This window comes from Melanerpes formicivorus, unplaced genomic scaffold (genome assembly GCF_026170545.1).
Source record: "Melanerpes formicivorus ecotype bairdi unplaced genomic scaffold, bMelFor1.0.p_v2 SCAF_5, whole genome shotgun sequence".
Lineage (NCBI taxonomy): Eukaryota > Metazoa > Chordata > Aves > Piciformes > Picidae > Melanerpes > Melanerpes formicivorus.
The window spans coordinates 20,700,397-20,726,500 of record NW_027142357.1 but is presented as its reverse complement, the minus strand read 5'-3'; the positions used below and the strand labels follow the sequence as shown (position 1 = coordinate 20,726,500).

At 36.8% G+C, this 26,104-nt stretch overlaps 1 protein-coding gene across 20 annotated transcripts in view; it reads left to right on the top strand.

Moving 5' to 3' along the window:
• The window catches only part of MYO3B (myosin IIIB), a 202,190-nt gene that overhangs the window by 82,656 nt on the left and 93,430 nt on the right, over nt 1-26,104 (top strand). For 15 of the 20 annotated variants that reach the window (XM_068138617.1, XM_068138614.1, XM_068138619.1 and 12 more), the window contains 12 exons: nt 7,237-7,392; nt 15,249-15,345; nt 16,237-16,353; nt 17,290-17,394; nt 20,032-20,115; nt 20,716-20,918; nt 21,283-21,381; nt 21,963-22,077; nt 22,420-22,546; nt 22,718-22,928; nt 23,928-24,075; nt 24,308-24,461. In XM_068138617.1, coding sequence (XP_067994718.1) covers nt 7,237-7,392; nt 15,249-15,345; nt 16,237-16,353; nt 17,290-17,394; nt 20,032-20,115; nt 20,716-20,918; nt 21,283-21,381; nt 21,963-22,077; nt 22,420-22,546; nt 22,718-22,928; nt 23,928-24,075; nt 24,308-24,461 — 1,616 coding nt within the window. Of the gene's footprint in view, nt 1-7,236; nt 7,393-15,248; nt 15,346-16,236; nt 16,354-17,289; nt 17,395-20,031; nt 20,116-20,715; nt 20,923-21,282; nt 21,382-21,962; nt 22,078-22,419; nt 22,547-22,717; nt 22,929-23,927; nt 24,076-24,307; nt 24,462-24,668; nt 25,192-26,104 lie in introns of those variants that run through there. The other 5 variants (XM_068138631.1, XM_068138615.1, XM_068138626.1 and 2 more) reach the window with 5 other exon arrangements.

The following is a 26,104-nucleotide window of genomic DNA, read 5'->3' as shown; positions in this document are numbered from 1 at the left end:
TTCCAAATGAAGGCATCACAGCGTTGATGGATATGGGATTTCACAGCAGAGAGCATCAGGCAGACAGCTTAATAGTATATAAGTGAGAAACTTTTTCCAGCTGTTCTGGGATTATGACATGGTGGATCTACAGTTGGCTTTGTAGTAGGTGTTCTTATTTACTGGAAGATAGAAAAGAATGCACTAAATGCCAGAGGACAGAAAAATGTCCCTGTCCTTAGCTGCCTTTCCAGCTATGACATAAGATGTGAAAGTAAACTGTCAGACTGTGCTTTCCTTTTCCTTATCTCCTGCCTTCTCTATGCTCCAACTGCCTCAAATCCCCTGCATACTGTAGTGTCAAAGGGGGATAGATACATACTGTTTCTAATAAAAAGCTTCAGCTGTAAAAGTTTCTGAAGGTTCTTTATGTCACTAGGTCTTCAAGGGCAGCCCAAAGAAACACAACAGACTCATTCCTGATATGAAAGGCTAGAAATCTCTCCCACAATATAATCATACAATAAATAAATGTATTTGGTCATCTTGAGACACTCTCTAAAACTGGTCTGACTGAATTTCTGTTGTCTCTGGTAAAATTATAAAGGTGAAGCCTGCCCCATTCTAAGTGTTGCAAAAGGTGCTGCTCCTCAGTTTCCATGGTTTGTTTTCTAAACTTTGTGTAAGCCAGAATAAATTGTTGTGTCTACTCAACTTAAAAGAGGCTGGGAAATGTGTTGTAAGTTTCAATACTATTTTACTGTACCTAACTTTACTATTTCAGTGTGAGCAAACCTTAGTTATCTTTCAAGTGTGTGCTCTAACTTACGCTATGGTGCTTCATGTTAAAATTAAACTGAAGGAAGAGTTACGAAGAAAGAGGTGCTGGTGGCACTTCAGTATTTCTCTCATTGTTAGGGAAGTTCAGTAATTTACAGCATTTGCTACCAACAGGCAGATCCATAAAGATATAAATGTGTTCTGACCATCAGAATTTATATTATGCATGTGATGATTGAGTACCGTGTCATAAATTCAGTTTTTCATCCTGATATCTGATTGTAGCAGAAGAAACAGTAAAAATCCTTGTTATTTATCACAGGAGACTGGTTCCAAAGAGGCAACCTGTTTAACCTATATACATACCCTAGTGCTCAGCATTTGCTTTTTCCAAAGGGGCAACTATATATAGTTCTGAAGATAAGGTTATTTGTGTCCCGAATGTCCTCTTGAATTAGGACTGAAAATATAAATGCTCTTGGCAAAGCTGTCACAGTTTTCTAGTTCATTTTTGCAAACGAAGGATTTGCAGTAGTGGGGGATGGGCAGGCCTGGAAATAGGAAGCAGGGAGGCTTCAAGGAAGCAGGCACATTCCTGCATCATCATTACAATTGTAATTCATGAAATGTCTTTTCTTCCCTACCTCTGTTCTGCATGCAGCTAAACAATCTCTGCCACAGATACATGTGGTACAGAAGTAGGAGGAGCAGTCAGGGTGATGTATAGGAACTGAGCATTTTAACCAGTTGAAAACAACTTTAGAAGATTTTTATTTTTCCTTTTATTGATTGGAAAGTTTCTGACCTAATGTACCTGGCCTAGGTGATCTTTGTCAGTGTCTGTCTTCCTATTTCTCTCCCAGCTGGGGTCATACTCTTGATTTCATTGATCTTCCACTGTGAAACAACCTTCTGGTGGAAGTAGCTGGAAAAAAAAGGGAAAGGAAAAAAAAGTTTGAGAACCTAGAGATCTCCTTCTTACTACTTAGGGAGAGGATCAGGAGAATATGATCCTACTCCTTCTCCTCTTCTTCCAGGAAATCTCCATTCTAGATCCCCAGCTGAGTCACCTCTGTCTTTGGGGCAACCTGGTAAATGTTCTTCTGGAATTGTGAGGGAAGGATCTCAGCACTTCAACATTGACCTGAAGTCTTGTTTAAGACCCTGGAAAGCTCTTCTATCTGTGTATATATGAATATTTAAAAAATAGATTATTATATCTGTCTCACCCAAAGGCTGTATTGTGCATTCCCCAGCTCTACTACAGAGTCTGATATACAGTCATAATTTCTTCCAAGTAATAACCTATGCATCTTCTGTGCAAGTAGATGATAAGCAGTGACTAGAGGTCTGGTCCAATATTTGATTTCTAGGCTTCAGCAATTCACTGCCATCAGAAAATGGAGCACTCACAGGATGTAATAATTGAGGAAAACAAAATACTGAAGATAAACATAATGTAACTAAGTTATAAGGGTTGGAGCTGCTTGGTTTCTTTAAGGAAAGTACTTGTGGCCAAATAGGTCATAGTAGATCTGATAAAAGAAATTAAAAAAAAACACAAAAAAACCTGCTGCTGCTCTGCTTAGGTTTGGCTGCAACAGTGAATGACATTAGTAACTGTTTTCTATTTCTGAACACACAGGAGACTGAGAGCAGTCACCATTGCAGTTCTATTTCTTTCCATTTACTGATTAGTAAATATTAGCTCATGAGTGCTGATAAATCTCTCTGCTTTTCAGTCATCTGATTCACTACTTGGAAAATGGCAGATTACATTGTTGAGACACAGCGATTCCAACAATGTTATCATCCAAGTGCAAGCAGACAGTGAATTTTTAGAGGCTGTCTCAGACAGGTCTGTGTGCTCTTATCCCCTGCTAATAAATGCTTCATCTTTGCCTGTAATTGTGGCAGAATGGAAATGGTGCTTAGGAGCCTGGCGGTGAGATTGAGGCAAATCGCTGCAACCTATGTTTAATGTAGTGACACTAATGAATTCTGAGAATTAATTTTCAGCTAAGAAAGCATGATGGAAGATGGAAGATAGAATTTCAAATTAGATAATGGGTTGACTTTCATCAAGGCAAACATGTACAATGTTTATTTCCCTTTCAATCTCTTCTCACTTGGCCTTCCTATTATTTTAGATCAAAACAGTAGCAGACCAAATATTTTCACCATATCTTACAGGAAAACTATTGTCAAGGCTTAGGGCTGGGCCAGCTACTAAATGAGTAATGGATTCTGTCTATTAACCCCATTCCCTTCCCAAAGGGGGAAGAGGGAAGAAATGTGAGAGGGAGGCTAAAACTACTTAAATGAAAATAATAGCAATAAATCAAAATTTATACAAATATGTACAAAACCAATATCAAACCTGACCAACCACCTTGATGGCAGTTACATTGCCATCACCATTGTTGGTGTAGCAGAAATCCTAGGCTGGACTCAGTGGCAGATGAGAACCAGGTTCAGGAACTAGGCTCTGGAACTGGATTAAGGAAGGCAGAACAAGGAGTCCTCCCTGAACATATCTTGGTGCACCCCAGAGCATCATGCAATATTTAGCAGTGGCCCTGGTCTGCACACCAGATCTTGGTACTAACTAGAGACATTGAGTGTTATCACTACTAGAAGCACACAATGTCTGTCAAAACATGCTGTTAATTTCGGAAAGTAAAGTCATTTAGAAGAGACTGAGCTGAAAAGTAAAATCAGCAAAAAGATTTAATTCTGTTCTCACTCAAACCAGGACACCCATCTTGCAGCCAGTTTGCTCACTGCAAGACAAAATGCAAGACAATCTCACTATTAAAATGTAGGTTTTGATTTTTTAAAAGTTATTTCTGTGGGCTAAATAAATCTGCTTAATTTGTAGGTGCAGCATATTTGTTGTTTTAGAATTACTTCTGGCATGGTTGATATTTGACAGTGCCCAAGCTAACTTTCCCAGTGGACCTTAAACAAATGCTCAGATGAGCACTTGAAGATACTTTAGTTTTCTCCTTTCTTCAGAAGAAAATCCTTCAGTGATATGAATATTGTTTTTCACTTGCACAACACACACACTGATTTTTGCTGGCTGAATTGAACAAGAATGTTTTTTGATAAGTGACATTATGAAAGCTGCTTTCTTACTGCACTCTTTCTCTTTCAAATGTTAATGTTGCTGGATTTTTGTGTATTACTTCCTGATTTATTTTTTTCTAGTCTTTACATGGAATACATATCCTGACTAAATGGTGGAACTTTGGACTTGGGCACCCATATGATTAACCTTTTCACACATTATAGTGCTATTTCAGGCTGACAATATTCATCTTCATGCAGGTTTTAGCATCATACAAGCTTATATTCTATATTAAATATTTCTTCTCTGAAGACTAGTTTAATGTCAGTACTGCTCACAGTGTAGGAGATGATACTTACTGAACACCTGCAGTGATACTAGCAATCTAATGCATCATTTTTCACTAGCTCATAGGTGGTGGCCCAAGATCTGTTGTTTTACAGGTAATGTTGACAGAACAGCAGTAGCATGCATTCAGTGTGGCAACACAGTTGAAACTGTGTGTAGATTTAGATCACATAAACACACCTCAGGATATGAATAGGTCTTACCTTCATAGAGGGGAATTAGGACAAAGGCATATGTGCCAAGAGGAGAAATGTAAGGACTATCTTTTCACTGTCTCATCCTGCTCTCCATCCTGCACTCCATCGCAGCAGGCCTGGTGATATACTAAATTGGCACTGAAAATCTAAGTATGCACTGAGCCTACATTATCTACTGTGACTAAGCTGCAATCTAGTTACTGGCACTTGAAACCTAATAAAGAGTAATTTCCAGAAGTGACTGTGTCAACACTTCTGCTGTTTCAGTGCAAAAGGAGGATGTATATGTCATAAATGCTTCAGTTCCCTATGGACTGCCTGTTCTTTCTGATGCTGTGTTCTTAATGGTCTAGGAACTTACCATTTAACTTGATGAATTAAACCAAATTCAGTGGAGATTTGTGTTCTGCTGCAAGACTCTCTTTTCCTTCAGTCTCTTGTTTGGCTTCCTTAATGAATACAATATCCTAGACATTTGGATGTTTCACCCAGGGGCCATCTGTATGGAAAAATGTCTCTTTCATCTTCTGGAATTTGTTTGCAGAGGAGGTGCATAGTTCTGGAGCTCAGAATAGAATTCATATTAATAACAGTGTGTCACCAGCTAAAATATTTGTATGTTCCTCAAGCATTTAGTAAACACAAGGTATTCTGTCAGGAACTGTCATTTCTTGAAGAGAATCCGTTTAAACTCATTATCGAGAAAGCAACTGCCATCACTTCAGCACCTGTAGTGATAGGACAAGAGGTAATGGTTTTAAACTAGAAGAAGGTAGATTCAGACTAGGTATAGGGAAGAAATTTTTACACTGAAAGAGGTTGCCCAGAGGAATTATAGATGCCCCATCTCTAGAAGCATTATAGGTCAGTTGAACAAGGCTCTGAGCAGCCTGCTCTAGTTGAAGATGTCCCTGCTTACTGCAAGGTAGTTGGACTAGATGACCTTTAAAGGTCCCTTCCCACCTATACTAGTCTATGATTCTGTGACATAGTGTCACCCAGACTCAGTAATATTACTGAAAAATTATTTATGTAATCAAATTTATCAAGCAAATTTATGTATTAACAATACAACATAAATACAGATCTGTAATTATAGTTAGAATGGTAAATATCGTGAATGCATGAGCTTTTCAGACTGAAATCTCCACTTTAGATACTTGCCCGTATGTGACTTGGTATACCACGCAGCTTTTTTGTTGGTTTGGGTTTTATAACTCTGCCTTCCTGATTAATGTTACCTTTCTTTTCAAATGCTTTTTTCCTTTTTCTCAGGAAACATATAAATTAACTGGGATTGGCATGGACAGGATTGTCTGTGTGGGTGTATTGACTTTTAAAAGCCATGGATCACAAAAGGGAAAGTGTTGGGGGGGAGACTTGTCAGAACCTGTTGAAGGCTAATGATGGATCTCTTCATGGCAGGGAAGGACTAGTATTTATAGCTGTGCACTCAGAGGGATGGAGCTAAGGCACGTTCTGTTACTTTAGTCTATCAGGAGGCTACAAGAAGAGGTTGGGAAAATGGTTTTCAAGAGCCCAAAGTATTAAAGTTATATTGAAAGATGTTGCAAGATCATTTTAAGATTGGACTTTAAACTTCAGTAAAGTTTTTGAGGTGAGGCTAAGCTTTAATCCCTTTCTAATCTGTTTGGTCGTATTTGAAATTAATAGATGTAATTTAAATTTTTCAAATTGTTACTGATACTGGTACCATATAAATAATTATAAAAATTATGACATTTTCATTTAGCTTTTGGCTAAAAAAGATAATTTTTATTTGTGATACTCAGTTCTGCTTAGTTCTTTAGGTGTATCCCTTAGTACCAGCAAATGTGAGATGTAATTGTGAAATATATAATAAAAATGCATCTCATCAAAACAACTCACCCTGGGCTGTAATTTTCTGAAATGGTATGTGCTAGAAGGGAGAGAGATACTGAACTGCAGCATTTCTTTCTCACTTTCTCAAATAATGTCAATATTATTATTTGAACAACATAAGCAGAATAAAGATTTGAAATGTACTTCAAAGCAATCTAATGCTCTTAGATTATTCGTGTTTGGACTGTATCATTTCAGCTTTATTGTACTGAAAATAATTCAACTTTAATGGTGGCGTCTTCAATTTTGAATCTTGATTACATGAATTAACATGATGCTCTGTTTTATGCTGATGTAATAAGACCTATCTTTTTACTCATGACTAGATCACCTGTTCTTATTACAGACAGAGCCTTAGTACCATGGCTAGCATTTACTTCTGATTCATTCATTTCTTATCTGGTCTGAATTGTGTAGGTTTGCAAAAATTTCTGAGATTCTTACTCTTAACATTAATCATTGGAGTACAGAACATCTACCTGAAATACTCATTCTAAAAACAAAACAAAGCTCTGTATCAAAATTTCTGACTAATGTTGCAATACAGCTTTCACTTGCAGTTTTTAATTGACGCTCTTACAGTTCTTATTCAAACTCTTATTGGAGAAGAGGTAAAATGAAGTAAATGAAGAATTGCCTATACATTTTAATTTATATTTAATATATATTGACTGTAGAGCACTTACAAGTTACAATGTCTTTTTTTCACAATAAACTAGTTACAGATTAAAAGAAAGATTAAATAAGCTCAAAATCATAGCCTTTATACTAGCATACTCCTAGGGTGAATTCACATAGTTAAGTATTTTATGCCAAATTTATTCCAGTGTAGAGGAAGAGGGGTTTTGTATACAGAGGAATTCAAATTTGTGGAGGAAGAAATTACTGTACAATACCAGCCACTCAGTGAGCTGACACAAATCATGGTCTACTGAAATAACATCATTGCCTGAGATGAGTATTTCTCTGTCACAGGTGCCTTATCAAGGATTTTGAAAAGCGTCCTTCAGTCACCCATCTTTTGGAGCATCCATTTATTAAACAAGTACATGGTAAAGATATGTCTCTGCAGAAGCAGCTGGCTGAGCTCATCCAAGAACAACAGCAGCTAGGTTCCATTGCCAAAACAAGGTACTGTACAACATGCATGTTGCAGACCACCTTCCCCACCAATCCTGGAAGCACAAGCTGAAACTTTGAATGACCAGACATTTACTGTTTCAAATGGCCATATTAATCCATTGACTGGCAGTATTATTACCAATAATTGCTACATGCATTGTGAATGCAAGAGAGACACTTCTCATTGATACTTTTTAAAGCTAATTTGACCAGGTCCAATGCAACCTTCTCCTTAACCTTCTTTCTCCCATTGAACTCTGTGTTCATTGTGGCTCAGTCGTACTAACAATTGCAGAACATTCTGATTTGTGGACGTACATATTGGTGTTGTGAAAATTTATGTCATATTTTGTCAGCAAATCTTTACAAATACAGCTGTGAAGAATGAAATGGCTACTAGAAAAGGTTAAGAACAAAACACCTCAAAGTCTGCTGTTTGATTAGATGTTGTTACTAAGGTTATTCAATACATAAAGTAATTGTTTTGTCTGTAGTTTAACAGTAAATGATATTTTTTTCATTCAGCCTAGTAATGAATTATAAAATATACTTTAAAAGCAATGAATATGTATCAGAAGCAGTGGAATTTTTTCCCATGGAGGCCGATTGTAAATGTATCTCAGTTTAGTTGTTGTCCAGAGGGTGGCAGAATTTCACTATTTCAAAAGAGAATTGAATGCAAATAAAAAGACCTTCCCAAGCTTAGCAATCATTCTGTGTAATGAAATTTGTCTAGAGTGAGATAAGCTCTGGCCCATTACTATAAAGAAACCACCTGCTAATGTCATGATTCATAAGTCATAAATGTATATACTTATATGCTTAAACACTAATATCTCATGCAAAACCACAGGAGTTAAAATAAACAAATAGCTTTAAGTACAGTTTCAAGGTGAAGTTGAATTCTGTAGGCTTTGGGGGTTATTTTTGGCTGGTTTGGCTTTTGGTGATTTCCTTTTGTTTTATTGTTGGGGTTTTTCGTTTGGTTTGTTTTGTTACGGAACTGCTTACTGTGGGTGAGGGAGCTATGCCAGTGCTACACTAGAGGTCTCTGTGAGGAATTTCTTCCTAACATCCAGTCTGAACCTCCCCAGCACAGTTTGAGACTGTGTCCTCTTGTTCTGGTGCTGGTTGCCTGGGAGATGATACCAGCCCACACTTGTCTATAAGGTCTCTAAGCCTTCTCTTCCCCAGGCTAAGCAACCCCAGCTCCCTCAGCCTCTCCTCGTAGGGCTTGTGCTCCTATGCAAACAAGTGGTTTCAGTTTCAGAAAACCCAGCCAGGAGAGTCCTCTTTCCACAATAGTAATGAGGAAGAATATTCTTTGTTCAACTGTTTTAGATTGAAATCCTTGGATTTTACCATGGTCATGAGTGAAGCTGAAATTTCACTGTCAGCACTCAACTCCTGCATTGCCTATTTCTTACATTCTCATGCAGAAAAACTTTCTAAGTGCAGTGTCATGGCTGCATAAGGATGAGCTCTGGCTATTGTATTCATCTCCTTCTCCATATGTCTTTTATAAGCTATCAGTTAACTACGTATGTGTTTTGTCAGGTTTCTAACAATAATAGAGCATAACTGCTAATTAACAGCAATATACTTTTCATTAACAGCTATGCCACAGAGCAGGTATGTGAAATTTAATTTCAAGAAATATATTTAGTGTTAAATAGTTTACTAGTTCTATTTTTATAAAAGTTCATTAATTCTTAAAACATAGAGGTTAGTACATCAAAATGTTGTTTCACATATATTCAGTCCAGCAATGCTGAATTTTTCCCCCCATCTATTCTACAGTCTAATACTTCATTACTTTTTTAACACATGGGTACTGATTTATGGTTCATCTTGGAAGCCAGTGCAGTCTTACTTCCATCACTATATAGCTGCCTCTAGGCAGGAAGTATTTCTTAAAATCAGAGAGCATGCTGTCATAGAGTCTCACTCAAGCTTTTTTATTGATTTTTTCGGTGTGCTTTTTTACATTCCTCAATCCTGTACTCACACAAGAACTAAAAAATGCTTTCAGGTTATTCAAATACTGTCCTTGTGTGTAATAACAACACAAGAACAAGAAATGTAATTAATTCCTAAAGACTTGTACTTCATGTAGCATTAAATTGCAGAACTGCAAAAAATTAGGAATCTAAGTTACAGTAAAGCATGGTGATAGAATATGCAAGCATTGATAAGGAATTATAAAAATGCTTTTGGTACAGTAATAACTCAGTGTTTGTGAAGACTTTGTGGCTAATTATGTGTTCTCTAAGAAGGTTACACAAGTCAAGCTGATAGTAATCTTGCCTTATTTCAGGGATAAGTTCTTCAACATCAAGAGTCATGTAATTGTATTTTAATAAAATCCCAAGAAACTTAGGCATCCTCTGAATTACAGTGCAAAAACGCAGTAGAGGTTTATGTTTTATTCCTCATTCTCTGTGAATTACTATGTAACTCCTGATATCACTTACCTTCAAAATTTCTGTTTCTCCAATTATAAAATGGCTATTAATAGCTTTACTTAATACATTATACCTACAAGAAACAGAGAGCTGTTTGTCTGAGGCAAGAATTTTGTCTTTTACTTGTTCTATGAAGCCTTTGGTCACTGTAAACCAGTTAATGAAGAGAATCATGCATAATACCTAAAGTTCTAGTAATATTTTTTTTTCTTTCATTCCCTATTCCCAAGAGTCTGGGAGAACTCTAGACAACGTTAGATTAGACATTATAGATATTTCCATTCTCGCTTAACAGTAAAAATTTGTTCTGTTTGTGTAGAATATGTTTTTGTTAAATGATGTTTAAGTGTGTTCAATAATCTGTTAAAGGAGATGAGAAGAGAAAGCTGCTCAGCTTCCAAACAGGTCTTTTGATCTCTTGAACTCATTCAAGTGGTCAGTTGCTTTTTTGATTCATAGTATAAGAGATTCCAACATCCGGGCTGATTGCCAGCCTGCTGCAGGAAGACATAAGAAGGGATTTATTCTGTTTCCTAATATTCCTCAATGTTAAATGACTTGTTGTGCTGCTTACCTTGGCAAAATGGACTGCAAAAAGTGGACATGTTCTCTAGAATTTGTTTGTAAACACTAAACATCATTCCCATTTTTTTTGTCCACATCAGGACTTAATCTAAACCTGGCAAAGCTGGCAGCTGGTTGCGTTGAAAAGGATGAGAAACATATCTCAAAACTTCTGAAGTCATTTAGGCAGGCAGTATTTCAGATTCCTTAAATAATGTTTAAAAATGCCATGAAGCTTATAAGGGAAACTCAAATTCAGAACCCAAATATTCTATCAGTTGTCCCAGCACTTTCTTGCATAATTTTTGATGATGAAATCTTCTATCATTTAGGAAGACTTTCTCAAAAAAGTAAACTTTCCATTTTATTCCATAAAAATACACAATATACTGATGCTTTGACCTCATGATCTTACAGGTCTTTTTCAACTGAAACAATTCTATGATTCTAAAAATACTTAATAATTACCCTTGCCATCTACATTTATTTTGTTAGCCATGTCTATTAAATGTTACAGCAGCTGAAGCTGAGCAACACCATGGTCTTCTATAATTACTCAAGTGATTAATAACTCTTGGCCTGAAAATTTCTGTAATTGATTTGATGTTTGGGAGTTAATGTTGATTGAGTATCAGATGGGTTTTTTCACATGGTGGCAGTTTCCCAGTTATCAGCAGCTTTGAAGAGGCCAACTCCAGATGTAGCTTATTCTTCTCTTGAGTGTTTTTACACACAGTAGATAGTTTGTGTTGCTCTCTATAAATGGACTTCTTCATAGGAGTTAACAACCTGCAGGTTCAATTTTTAAATTAATGAAATAACTTCAGCATCTGTATGGATAAGGTTTTAAACAAGTTTCCTGTAGACAGTAAAAGGTTCTGTTTGCTGGTTTTGGGTCATGCTGGGAGCATGCCACTGCTGGTCACAATTTAGCTTTTTTTTTTTGGTAATGGGGAACAGACAGTTATGATTATGGAAGTTTGCATTTTGAAGGATAAAGTGCAAATCTGTGCATGAGACATAAAGGACAAAATGCAAAACCAAATAGAAGTATTTAATAGTTTGGAAAGGGCAGATATGTTCAGGCTACCTTGTCACATACTGGGATGAGGCTACAGTGGCTTGGCAGCATCCCCCTTCTTGTTAGCCAGCAGGATTACAGCAGCAGTCCATCCAAGAAAGTGATTCTTACAACTAGATATCTGGCTTCCACAAGTTAGCCCATGCTGAAACTTGATGTACAGGAACAAAATTCACTCTTTGCAATGAATAGGGAATAGGCTGTGTTTCTCTGTGTGGCAGCAGTGCACTCTCTCTTCTTTCTTTCTTGTGTTATTTTTCTTGTAAATCTCAGTCCAAGTGCCATACATTCTTAAGTTGGCAATAATGTCAAGAGGAACAAGTACAGAAACAGGTTTTCCTATGTCAATCCTAGAAAAAGAACAACAAACCAGTAAACATAAATCATAATCACAGAATGGTCTGAGTTGGAAGATCTTCAAAGGTCATCTAGTCCAACCTCTTCTGCAGTAAGCAGGGGCATCCTCAACTAGATCAAGTTACCCAGTGCTCTGTCAAACCTCAACTTGAGTATCTCAAGGGATGGGGCACCAACCACCTCCCCAGGCAACTGAAATGCTTAACTGCACCAAGAGGCCAAAGTAAATGCATTCATAAAAGAATATTAGGGGTGGAGAGGAGAGAGATCAGAGAGGAAGCTTCCTAATGAGCATAAAAATTCTTGGTCTATGTGGATTTCTTCCTCAGCTTCAGTTTGCTGGAAAGATGACTTTTTGGTCTGAAAATCCATGTGTTCCATCCAGCTTTTTGTTCCCTGTCATCACCTTGATAGTGGGGTTGTATAAGCATTCTATTACTGATATCTACTACTGAAAAAAATATGTTCTTTTCTTTCAAACTGTTTCATCCCCACATGTAGAACAAGCAAATGCTTCTCACTTTCTTTATTAAATTATTCTCCCAAGGGCAAGATGTGTCTTGCCTTTGCTCTTTCAAAAGTCTGTCCCTTCCACCTAGTCCTGCCTGACAAAAAGGCAAAAGGAAGGTATTTGGGAGGATAGAATGTTTTTCAACGGACAGTGCCCATCACTAGAGTTTCTGAATTAATCTAATGCTGCTCTTCGGGTTTGGTGAGGTTAGGAACCTTGTATGTCTGGCTCTTTATGCTACTTCTTTTGTCACTGAAGAGACTAGATCCTCTAGCTATAAGGCAAATTACCTCACACTTTTGGTTTTTCTTTTGCTTAGAATTTGTAGATTTTTATATGTCATCAGAAAGGAAGGGTTATTGAAAAAAATGGCTGAAATTCTGTTTTTTATGCAAAAAATATAGTGACTGTTGTTTTCCCAGTTAAGAGTGTTTCCTTCTGCTATTTAGACTTATTTTTGTTTAATACTTTAAAACCAAATTGTATTTCCGTTATAAAATTGTGGAAATAATTAAAGGTTATGTTTTGTATTCTTCCTTCCCACTCTGACACTGTATTTGTAGGACATAGACTAAGTAGAAAACTGATGAGGACAGCAGGAGATCTGAAGCTAATCATGTACTTAGGGAAATGAGTTAAGCACAAGGAAATATATGGACAAAAGTATATATGTTTTACCTATATTTGACTAAGACTAGTTTCCTTAGTTATCTGTTTACAGTGTTACAAACAAAAAAAAAATTAAAACATTTTGATTCATTTATCAGCTATCACTTAAGGAGAACAAACAGCAGGAGTTTAATACACAATCAGATAACAGATTAATTTACAAATCCATTCAGCAATTAGAGATGCTTGAGTTTGAATGTGCCTGCTTCCTCTTCTCCCTGCACATTTGGCGCATACATCCATACTTGCAGCTTCTTGCAGTTTAATGTTGTGGCTATGATGGTTTGCTGGAGGAAGAAAAAGCTTCACAGATGAGTTATGTTAGCTACATTATGAAGTAAAGCAGCTGTTAATGCTTCATTTGTAGACTGAGAAGTGTTCCCATCTCTAAAAGATTTACATTATATCCAACAGTGTTTTTCTCTGCAGTGAAGAGGTTGAATTCTAGTCTGAAAGGGAAACAGTTAGGAAAAACAGTAGTATGTAAGGCCACTTAATTGCATTCCCAGTTGTTTGAGGAGCTAACTCGTCAGTGAAGTGTAATGTTCTTGAACATAGCATTTAAAAAAGCCCAAGCAAAACAAAAAGAACCGACAGCTCACACCCTAGTCAAAGATTTAAAATTGGAAAGTTTAATTGCATGGAACTTGGAACAAATTCACACAATCACCATGCTGCCCACTGGAAGTAATATTCATTGTAACATTTTTTCTTGTATAGCTTCTTACTTCTGTTTTCCTTCTTTCATTGATGATGTACATACGTACAACATCAAGCAAACTACCAGCCCCAGGAATGTAGTATGTAGAATGTAAGTGGGACTATCAGCAAAACTTTCTATGTTCCCACTGTTCAATTTCCTCGCTGACAAGCCAGTTTGCACAGGTTTGTTTTCTTTAGTTCCAATTCAAATAAACTATCACAAAAAGGCTTCCAGAACTCATCAGGCAGCCAAATGTAACATGAATAAAGATAGACATTAAAAATTAGGATCTTTAAATGTGATTCACATCTATCACTCTTCTCTTTCCTCTTTGTTAGAGGCTTTCCATGCAATAATTCTTCTGGTGATACAATAGCTCTTGAATATGAAAACATACTCCTTACTAAATGAAAACTGACTAGCTCCAAATGTAGATGCATATATAAAGGGGGAGTAAAACGCAAAAGCCTCAATGCTCATTTTTGAGACAGGATTCCATGAGTATATGGAGATATGATTAAAGAGAAAAAAGACCTGCTACATCTTCCTATTAACCTTCAACATTACAGATAGTGTTTCCTGCCAAATACAGCCCCACTCTGTAAGTGCTTGGTACGATACTTAGTGTTGTTTTGGAATGTGTGGTCACATGATTCCTACTTTCTACATGGCAACCAATGCAGAAACAATCTGTCAAGGGCTGTCATTGAGGATCAATGCTAAATGTTACTCAGCAGGATGCAGACTGTATCTCGGTGGGTGTCCTCCTACTGTGCTTTGATTATGTTGTAAAGAAAAGCTTAGTTGTGCTTACAGCATTCATATTTCACCGCCTCTGTGGAAGACATATTACATCCTCTTGATTTGTCCCTGTTTCAACAAGATGTGTTGCTTAAAAACATACACACAGCATTTTCAAAGATTCCTTCAGTATAATCTGATTATGAAGGGGTTATGTGACAGTTTGTCTCTGCTGCTTATTGTGTGGCTTAAATCTCTGAGGACAAGCTGACTGAACATCCATACAATTTAGAGTCTGATGGCAGCTGTGGCTCAAAACTGTTGTTTTGGGCCAGATCTAGGGTCATCTGAGGAGACACCTTGGCATACACCAAGGTAACAGGAGGATTTTTATACTAATTATTGTTCATTAGATGACAATATTATAGACTGGGTAAGTGGGGGAGAGGTTTAATTAAACAGAGTGGGGGAAGGGAAGGGGAAGGAAAGGGAAGGGAAGGGGACTAGTAGTATGTGGTAGCAAGTCTGCAGATAAATCCTCTGAGCATTGATAAATAGGAGTTTATGCTGTGAAAGGGACAACAGATATTGCACTGGACAGCAGTCTGAGCAACTGATTTTATAAAAGGCTATCTCAAGTGAAAATAGGTATTTCAGGGACTGGGTCCCTAATTTCCATATGACAAAACACTCGCCCATGACTTCCCATCACTCTCAATGTTTACTGTCTTTGATAGTTTTATAACACTGATGTTCTACTTAAAAAACTTCTAGGCATGAACGAATACATACAAGAAGACCTTACCATGTGGATGGAGCTGACAAGTACTCTCTAGATGATGATCTGGTGAATCTAGAAGTTCTAGATGAGGTACTGTACTGTCCAAGTAGCAATTTCTGACAATTCTGCCTAACATTTTGACACTTTCCACTTTTTGGGCTTATTTTAATTGAATAAGAAGAGTTTCTTCTTACAAGATTTTGTCTCACCACGACAAAGGAATTGTCATATGACTGATCTGTTATCATCACTTTGTTAGAATTGTACTTAGTAACATAAAAACAGTAGCAGGGAATTCTATTTTGCGGAAGAATTTCGTTATGAGTGATAGTATTTTTAATTACTTTGTGAATTTCCTAAAATGAGATGTTTATTCATGAAGATTTACATGATTTTTCCTAACACTGATGAATTTGTATACAGTAGCATGGTGTCTACAGCTTCTGAATAAAGAGTGATTAAACAATATCAGTTGCATATCTCACTATATCACCTATACTCAGAGTAGCTGTAAGTTTTTGTTTTGGTGATCCTTAAATTGCATGCCAGCAAAAAAGAGACATGATAATAAACTGTGCTAGTGGCCTGTTTAAAACGGTCTCTTACTGCCACTTAAAGTTTAGTCTTTGAAAAATTATTATTCTTCTTTCATGATAAAATAAAAATATTAATGAAAATTTATGAAAAGTGCAGCAATAGTATGCATGGTCATTTTCTCTTCAGAAGGTTTGCTTCTCAGGATGGTATAACAAAATATGTACGGATCCAGAAACAGAAATTGCCATTTAACTTAGTTTTATGACATTTGCAAAAATCTTGAAAATATTTGCTTGGTTTTGTGATGTTGGCCTTTAAAAATAATTAGTAACACTTGTAGTAAGTGTTTCTTAATCAGTGTTTCAGTGTTCTCACTACATTTAGAAAAATGTTCCCAACTAGGAAAATGCTGTTTAACTATCAAACTTTTTGTGATCTTCTCAGGATACAATTATTCATCAGCTGCAGAAACGCTATGCTGACTTGCAAATTTATACTTATGTTGGAGACATTTTAATAGCCTTAAACCCCTTTCAGAATCTCAGCATTTATTCTCCCCAGGTAAGAATGGTTCCAGCCCATGGACAATACTCACATTACATTCATATTAACACCATACACTAAAATGCTTAAGTGATGTTGTAAGCACAGACTAAACTTCAGCCTTTTCTTCTTCCAGAAAAGCGTGGCTGCACATTTTATTTAATTTGGGTTTGTTTTGTTGGGTTTTTTGCTGTTGTTGTTTTGGATTTGTTGGGGGTTTTTGTTTTGGTTGGGTTTTTTTGTGGTGTTCTGTTTTGGTTTTATATTGTCTCATTTTATTTAATTCCTTTCTGCATAGTGGCACAAATTTCACAGGAGGGATAAAGATTGCCACAGCTGTGTTCCTTGACTGGCATTTAGGGCTTTCTTCTCAGAAACACAAGATGGTTACATGAATCTCCTTATATTGAGGCTGTTGCTTCTTGAAGAATTGCAGTTAGGTTATTATGTGTCCTGTGCCACCAGCTACTGCTTAAAAGAAAGTGAATCAAATGCTGTAAAGTTAAGAGGCAGCTTAATTCCATACGAATCTGCAACAGAGGGGGAGCCATAAATCTCAGCCGTAAATCGTGGGTGCCTACATCAGGGTTGCTTGCAGGTAGAGGTCCCAGATTTCAGGTTCACTGTTACCTTTGAAGTGTCTGATGTATAGGTTGAATATTTCCTTGATGGAATGCTTGTGTTTGAAATTCTGTTCCTTGTGATACATTTCTCTCCTCTGTCTTATTTGGGAAACATTGGAGTGCATTTTAGGTATAATTTATATTCTGGAAGTTGGTCAGTGCCAAGAATTACCACTTTTCTTCCAGGTGATTCAGGGGAAATTCTGTGATAAAAAAGGCAACTACCTTCTGCTGAAGTGGCAGAAGAAAATTACTGTCCTCTTTTCAGTTGTTAATTATGCAACTAAGTTGTGTAATTTGACTGCTGTGTGTTCTCTTTTTTTTAATTTAGTTCTCCAAGCTTTACCATGGTGTGAAGCGGTCATCAAATCCCCCTCACATATTTGCATCAGCAGATGCTGCCTACCAAAGTATGGTTACATTCAGCAAAGATCAGGTAAGAATCTGTTCCTATTAATCATACTGCCACTAGTCTGTGTGGCTGTGGCTGATGTTCTGTTACGTTCTCCTTTGTCAAATCTTTTCTTTAAGCGTTTTATTCCTACATCAGGAAAAATGGGGCAGAAACCTAGTAAGGCTAGGCAATTCTGAACAGGACACAGTGAACTAAAAGAGACTAATGGATCAAATAAGATGATAGGGTTACCTGACCAATATACTATCCTGGACACCCATGAAGTACTGGCAGTTGACACCAGCTGGAGTGTTGCAAACACTGATCCTAGCCTGTCTTGCATTAGCTCTTGCAATAATTTACACCAGTGTAAAATGGAAAGGTCTTAATGCCATAGCAAATTGGCAGGGTTTGAACCACATTTCCTCTGCATAATGACAGTATTAAGAGATGGGTAATCGATTCTTTATGTATGTCACAAAAAAATAGGAACCATAAACTGATTCTTTTAGTAAAATATGTGAACAATAGTTCTAATATAAATGTAGTAAGGACACAAATCCAATTATATAGCAATTATTTTAATGATAATGAAAGACCATGATGCAGAAGTTATATTTCTTTTTATTGCAGCCTTGTGATTGTAATTTTGTACTTTCTAATTTTGTACACTTTCCAATTTGATGTGCTATATGTACATTAATATTGAGAGCTAATAACTATATTTATTTATAAAATCCTCCTGATTTTACCCTTCACATCACATAATTATTCATACAAAATGCTTTTTTAAAATCACAAAATCAGAATAAAATAATAAAAAACTTTCAGTCAGAAAATGCTAAACAAAGAAGAGAAATGAAAGTGACATTGAAGACAAAGAAAAAAAGGCATTCTGTTGAGTATATGACAGCACACTGTCTTGAGAGATGGGTAGTTTTTCTTTAAGGACATGCATGCTCTTTGATGGAAGCATTAAAGAAAACAAATACTATGAACAATAAGTTATATGGGGGAAAAATTTGGTTTCAACATCCACCCATCAGGCTAACTTTGCACATCTTTTATTTATGTTTCATTCCCGTTTAAGATGTTCCTGTTTTCTGTTTGCAGAGGATTACAGGTGCATGTTCATCTCCATTAGCTGGCAGATGTTATGTTGGTTCTTCAGACACTGATGCATTTGATAAACACTGTAGCCAGATCGGAAGTGGATTGGTTCTGTTTGTTTTATTTGTTGAGCTTTTCCTTGTTTTCCTGTGATGCCTGTAAATTGAATCCAGGTCTGTCATTTCTCCTGAAGATAAAGTTCAGGCCAATTCTACAAGAGTTTTTAGTTCTACAAGAACTCATGGGCTTTACATGTCTGAACTGTTGGACATGACTTCTCTGGTCACACAAAGACAAGTTAGGTATAGTAACTGAACCATTGTGTTATCTGTTTCAAGGAATAAAAATACTCAAGATGCAAAAAGATGAGCTTCAGATGTCATATTGCATATATTATTTAGAGTCAATCCTTGAACCTGCTGTCATACATCAAAAGACACCACCCAGAAATGGCTACATATTTCAGACCTTTTTAATGAAGCTCAGTTCTCTACGAAGTGGCATTGCATCAAGTGTTTTAGGACCTTGTACCTTCTCACAGCCAAGAATCTTGTTTGTTCACAGTCTGGTGCAAAGAATTTTCAGGTGTTAGCATAAAAATATGCAAATATATGCAACTGCTCAATGTTAACATTTTAAATTATATGTCAGTTGATACTATACCTCAGGTAGTACTGATGATCTCCAGAACACATGAAAAAATGGAAAAATTATAAATGCCATTAGAATTCTAACTTGGTAAGAACTGAAGTGTTCACCCTTCAGTGTTCAGGTATGAACTGGCCTTCAGGGTGCACTGGCCTTCTACTTCTACCTCATCCATGAAGTATAACAGCAGAGAGGAGGGTACCAAGTTATTTAGACCATTCTAGCTAATCAGTGAGTCCGGAAGCCACTTGGAGAGCCTAAAAAATACTGTGTGTTAAGGAATGCTGACTCAGGAGGAAGATGGATATGTTCTCCTAGAATCATCCAATGAGCAGATGGTTATTTTTCCGAAATTCTTATCTGCTATTTTGCTGTTCTAGCTTGAGAGTATCATTCACCTACAGGATAATCTCTTTACGCAGCAGCAATTATTTAAGACTATTTTTAAAGCCAGGAGCAGACTTTTGCTCAGTGTATTAGATACAGCTGTACCCTGTGTTTCATGTTAATTTATGTTAAGTCAGTGCAATGAGTTTGGAAGCACTGTTGCACTGCACCACATCAACAGAAATGTGGCAGTTTTTTGAGCTATAAGCATTTGAAACAAGAAACAAGCTGCATATGTTCATAGCATGTGTTAGCCTGTAGACATGGTCGCTTTTTAATACCTTAGCTCTTAGAAATTCAGTCACTGCTTCGCACCTTGCTGTCAGGTGTTTTGAGACATGTTGTAGCAATCTAGGGAATAAATCATTACACTGAGCCCTTGCTGATCTTTCCTCTCTGAAAGTAGTTGAGGGAATTGACTCAAGGAATTTTGTAGTCTTGGTGCTAAATAGTAAACAACAGATTGGGGCAGTAATAGTTGTGATCAACCATGTGGTGAGCTGTGCCTTTAACTGTTTTATCATGTTTGTTCAGTGCATTATCATCAGTGGGGAAAGTGGTGCTGGAAAGACAGAAAGTGCCCATCTGATCGTCCAACATTTGACCTTCTTGGGAAAGGTACTTCTTACCCAATCATATAAAACTATGAACAAATCCTCCCAACCCCATCCTCAGTTTCCTCTTTATTTATCTTTAATACTTAAAGCTGTTTGTTTGAATTGTCCTACTTGAGTTAGGGACAGAGTAATCATGCATATGAGAGTATTGAATTAAGCTACTAGAGTACAATCCACACCAAGTCATTCTGCATTTTTTTAAGAGAAGGTCCCAGATCCTGAGTTCAGTGCCTATAGTTACCTAGAATGTTTATCACATATGCTGTTGTTCATTTATGCAATAAAGAACAACACATCTTGTTGTGGATTTAATCTTAGGAACTCTTACACATTTAAATGTTATGAGTAATGGTATTAGTGCAAAATTATGATAAAATCAAGTGTGTAAGGCTAACTTTAAGTAGATGTGTTTAGGTTTTGATGGTTTTCCTATCTGGGGGAGACTTCCTCATCAATTTGTTGGCCTTATTGTTGTATAACTGGAATGGTTAACACATTATCTAAGTCCACAGAAGAACAAGAAAGAGATGCTATGCTTCTGAAGCAAGAACTGGATTGTGTTACTTTAATGATCTTTCTGATCTGTATCTGTCCTGTCAAGGCCAATAACCGTGCTTTGCGTGAGAAAATTCTTCAGGTGAATCCTCTGGTTGAAGCATTTGGGAATGCCTGCACTGCCATCAACGACAACTCAAGTCGCTTTGGAAAATACCTGGAAATGATGTTTACGCCCACAGGAGCTGTAATGGGGGCAAAGATTTCTGAATATCTACTTGAAAAATCAAGAGTTATAAAACAGGCTGTGTAGGTATATTAATTGTCTGTAATTTCACATTTGTATGATGTTTGGATTCTGGTTTATTCTCCTAATTTGTTTCTTTTCAATGCCTTTGTGCCTTCTGCTAAAGCAGCAAACCTTTGTACAGTGCTAAATCAACACTTAGGTTCTTTTGGAGCAAAAGGCAGAATTGCTTCATTCTTGGAGAAGCATTGTGGTTGACTGTGTGTTCAGAGTTCCACAGTTGCTAATCCTACACTTTTAAAACAAGTCCAAGATTTGTGCCTGCTTCGGTGAGCTCCTGATAAGAACCTCTACTTTTACAAAGTGCAAGATGCCACAAGAATAAACACATATGCTTTAAAAGGATACTTTTTCTTTTTTTCCCAGGGGAGAGAAAAATTTCCATATATTTTATTATATTTATGCTGGCCTTTATCATCAGAAGAAACTTTCTGAATATAGACTTCCTGATAAAAAGCCTCCTAGGTAACTATCACTCATTTGTTTTAACTGCTCATTGTAATTAGCTATTGATCAGCTCTTGCTTTCAGTATGATGCCTTAAAATCTCTCTTAATCCTTCTCCATCCCTTAAGGATCTTTCTTAATCTTCCCAAGCAAAGAAGAGGATGGACAATAAGGCATTAGATTATTTGTATTTACTTGAGAACTTGAACTATTTAAAGAGGAGGAGGAACAATGGAAATTACTATTCTGTCATACTTTGAATTCAAGACAATCATCTTATTTCTTACTATAATACTCAAGAACCCACAAAATGCTCTAGAGTTCTGATTTTTAATTGCTATTTGTACTTTGGGTGTCTCTGATCTGTAGTGGGTGAGGGAATGTGTGTGAAATGTTGCTGACACCATAACAGATATTAACAAAGAATGAGCAAAAGTGCAACAAAAATAAGATTTTTTTATGAATTAGCACCAAAGTGGGTAATTTGAAAATGTTGAAATTAAAGTTCTTTCCAGTTACTGAGGTAGTTGCATTGAAGTCACTGGAGGCTGTACAGGCATATCTGCTAGTGTGATGCCTTCTTTCTTCCATTTTATCTAGATATATAGATAATGAAACTGGAAAAGTAATGCAGGATATTGTTACTAAAGATTCTTATGGAAGACAATTTGAAGCAATTCAGCATTGCTTTAGAATTATAGGATTCACTGATGAGGTAAGAAATCCAGCTGTTAAATCATTACTTTCTTTATAGCAAACACCTCTGTGCTTCCCATGCACAGGCTCCCATTTGGTTTTGTGGGTACACACCAGTGTCACAAAATCTCTCTTATCACAGAAGTGAACCGTGAAAATTTACACTTGGAAACAAAGACCAGTCTGAGGTCTTACTTGGTACTCAGGCAAGTCCATTCACATTGCTACATCACACTGGTTTCTGTATCTTACTTTCTTCAGTTTGTAGAACTTAATCTCAGAACAAACTACCACCTTTAGTAGCCATTCCAGTGTCCCCCTAATCAGCTTCCTTAAAAATGCCTCTTGTCATCTTTTACAGGAAGTATACTCAGTGTACAGAATTCTGACTGGAATCTTAAATACTGGAAATATTGAGTTTGCTGCCATTTCTTCACAACACCAAACAGATAAAAGTGAGGTTCCCAACCCAGAAGCCTTAGATAACGGTAAATACATTTTCACATTGTCAATTCTGTAAATATGTTTTTACATAGCCTGTTCTATAAATACAATCTGACTGTGTTTGTAAGAATCTCTAACTTGGGATAACAGTTGGACAGTGCTGGTGATTTCTGCTGCATATCACAGTCATGTATCATTTTCCCACTGCTTTTTAGCCGCTGCACTACTAAGTATTGGGTCAGAAGAACTTCAAGAGGCCCTGACCTCCCACTGTGTTGTAACACGAGGGGAGACTATTATCCGAACAAACACCGTGGACAAAGCAGCTGACGTGCGAGATGCCATGTCGAAAGCACTTTATGGCCGGCTCTTCAGCTGGATCGTAAATCGTATTAATACGCTGCTTCAGCCAGATAAAAATATATGGCAAGTTACACATCACTGAATCGTGTATTTACTGTGCACATGTCTTTGATGGGTTCATCCATTTGTATATTTTTGATTTTGCAGAAAGGGTGCTGTGTTTATTTTGGCTAAGGCTTCAAAATTGCTTTCATGCTGTGATACGGAATTCTGTTTCCAGGACATTAACCCAAATATTTTCGGAGGGCTGAGAGGAATTTAGCTACTGAAGTCAATGGAAACTGGGTCATTAAAGTGCTCCACAATTCTCTAAAAGGATGTTTTCTATGTAGTGAATGTTAAAAACATACCAAAGTTTGGTAAATAATTGTAGTTCACCAAAAAACTTTGCTATGTATTCACAGTCCTAAGAGTCCTTCTGCTTTTCTAAGCAAGCAAGAAATACAGAATATTATTTTGCTGCTGCTTAAAGCATGCTGATTTTTAAATTTTTTGTTTTCATAATTACAGAAGTGTTCACATTGTGCATCCATATGATTCCATTCCCAGATACTGATCTGGCTGCTTTGGTCTTGCAAGCAGCTGTAGAGATTTTTAGAAAGAAGAAAACCCCTTAGGTGATGTGAAAATGCTTCTCATCTGACACCTCTACTTGGCAATTCACTCTCTCACATGAACATGCCCTCCTTAGGGTTGCAGAAGTGACTATGTATGACTATGAGTGTACTTGAGGATACATGGGATCTTAACAGTGCAGCTTGTAGCAGCAGCAGACTTGGTAGAGATCTACCTATTAAAACTACTTATTTTAATATGACTGCTAAGTGTCTGTTACCATATACCTATGATTCTCATACCTTCTTCAGAGAAATTTGCAAGAAGCAAGTGGAAAACACAAATATTCATGGTACTGAACAAATGCATAAATTGTCAGGTTCAAACACACTTTTTTCTGCTCTATTTTTGCAACCGATTGAATCAGTTATGTGGTCTCAGTTACCACAGTTATTTTTATTTGAATTTGATGTTGCCCATAATGAAGTTTGCTATCTTTACATGCAGCAGTGCTGAAAATGGGATGAATGTTGGGATACTAGACATATTTGGATTTGAGAACTTTGCAAGAAATTCCTTTGAACAGCTGTGCATAAATATTGCTAATGAACAGATCCAGTTTTACTTCAATCAACATATCTTTGCACTTGAGCAGGTAAGATTAACTCTAATGAGGTCTAGTTGAATCAGCTATCCTGAACCACAGCAGGTACATTATAAGCTGTAAAATAGGTATACGATTTAAATGCAAGATAGTGACATCTTTTAACTGAAGTTTTACAAATCGTGTTGTTGGGGCCTTTAGAGTATTGCTGTGTATCATAAATGTTGTAATGATGATGATGTATTTACTGCTTAAAATTAAAATTGTGCTGGTGACTCTGTAGATGGAATATCAGAATGAGGGAATTGATGCTACTACAGTGGAGTATGAGGACAACCGTCCACTTCTAGATATGTTCCTTCAGAAACCCATGGGTCTCCTATCTCTACTAGATGAAGAAAGCCGATTTCCTCAGGCAACAGACCTAACTTTAGTTGGTATGTGCAAAGAAATGAAAAAATAAAAAAATTAAGAAACAACAAATGTGTTTACAGGGGGCAGGATGACATCTTTACTCAAGTTCTACTAGCCTAGTTATCCTGCTGATGCTGTGCCATCTTATTTGACATTTATAGTATGTTTTTCATTGCACTTCATAATTTTTCTCACTTTACATATTTTCTGTTCTTTTTATATTGCAACAGTTATATCATATAACAGGTGTCAAGGACTTACTGTCTTTCCAGTGTTACAAGGAAATAATCTGTGTCATCTTGATATGTGTGAGGTACATCAAGCAGCATTTGTCTTCATTTACTGAAGGAAAGGCTGAGACATAGTAGAATCTTGTGTCTAGGACCACCCTGTGAGGAGCATTAGTGCCGAGAGTATAGTTTAGATCTCCCAGGCTCCCAGGCCCATGTTTATCCAATTAGAAAATACTGCTTCACTCCAGATTATCTCATCATAAATAGAAAGTGTGTGTTATTTCTGGTGTGCCATCTGGCTGAATATTTCCCTTCCTTCATGCATATTTTACATCTGTTTTAACAAATCTTCATGCCAACTTTTAAAACGTGTGGTGCATGCCATGTTTAAAACTGTTCTCTTGCTTTTATTTCCTAGAGCTCCATCCTTCCCTGTCATATGAAAGGGAAAGTTCCAGTTCCTTCAATGGAATGTGCAGCAGAGACTCCAACTGTTAGTCAGAGAAAAATAACAACTGCCTGTTAAAATTGCACAATATATGTGCAAGATTTTTCATTTCTGCTAGGCTGTGTTGAAACTTGAATTTAGGTCACAGCTAGAATGAATGCTATAGTTTCCTTCCAGTCATCATTTGTATACTAAAGCTGTGTACCTCCTTGTGGATCCTATAAAACCAGTTAATACTGAATATTGAACTTAAACTTCAACTGAGGCACTTTCCTTAGTCCAGTGCCTATCAGTCTTACTCCTCATCTGTACACAGTATAGCAGGATGCCTCAAGGAGAGAGCAAAGTGGGGTATTTGGCACTCTCCAGATGTGATAATCATTATTCCACCACCCTCCCTCATACCCCACTGAAATTCCAAACATAGTTCTTTTTGCTTTAAATACAAGTTTGATTAAATGTTAATAGAAAGAATAACCTAACAAAAATTATTAATGGATTCTAACATTAGAAAAATCATTTAGGTAATATTTTTCTGACCAGCACAGCTTGACAGAGAATTTTATCAATTGATTCTGTCCTCAGGCCTCTCGTTGCTCGTTCAGATAAAGAAATACTATAGCAAGTTTTGCAATATCAGCACTAATTTCATTACAAAAGATTAAAGAGCATACAAAATAGCGCAGGGCATAAAAGACATTTTTCTTAGAAGGTGGTGTTTCTTTTTCTGTCAGCTCTTTAGAGGTAGTTGCAGGTAACGGGAAGCCTTGTTAGAAGAGCTTTTGGGCAGAAGCCTCTCTTTCTGTAGAGCCAAAGTTAGATGAGACCGTTCCAGCCTGAAGGTGTTAACATATACTTGAAACATGATGCATAAAGCTAAACGAATGGAGAAAGGAAGATATAGAAAACATAAATAATAGGCCTGTAAGCAACTGAAATCTATGCACAGCTTTGAGTGTTAAAATAAGTACATCCCAAACCTTGT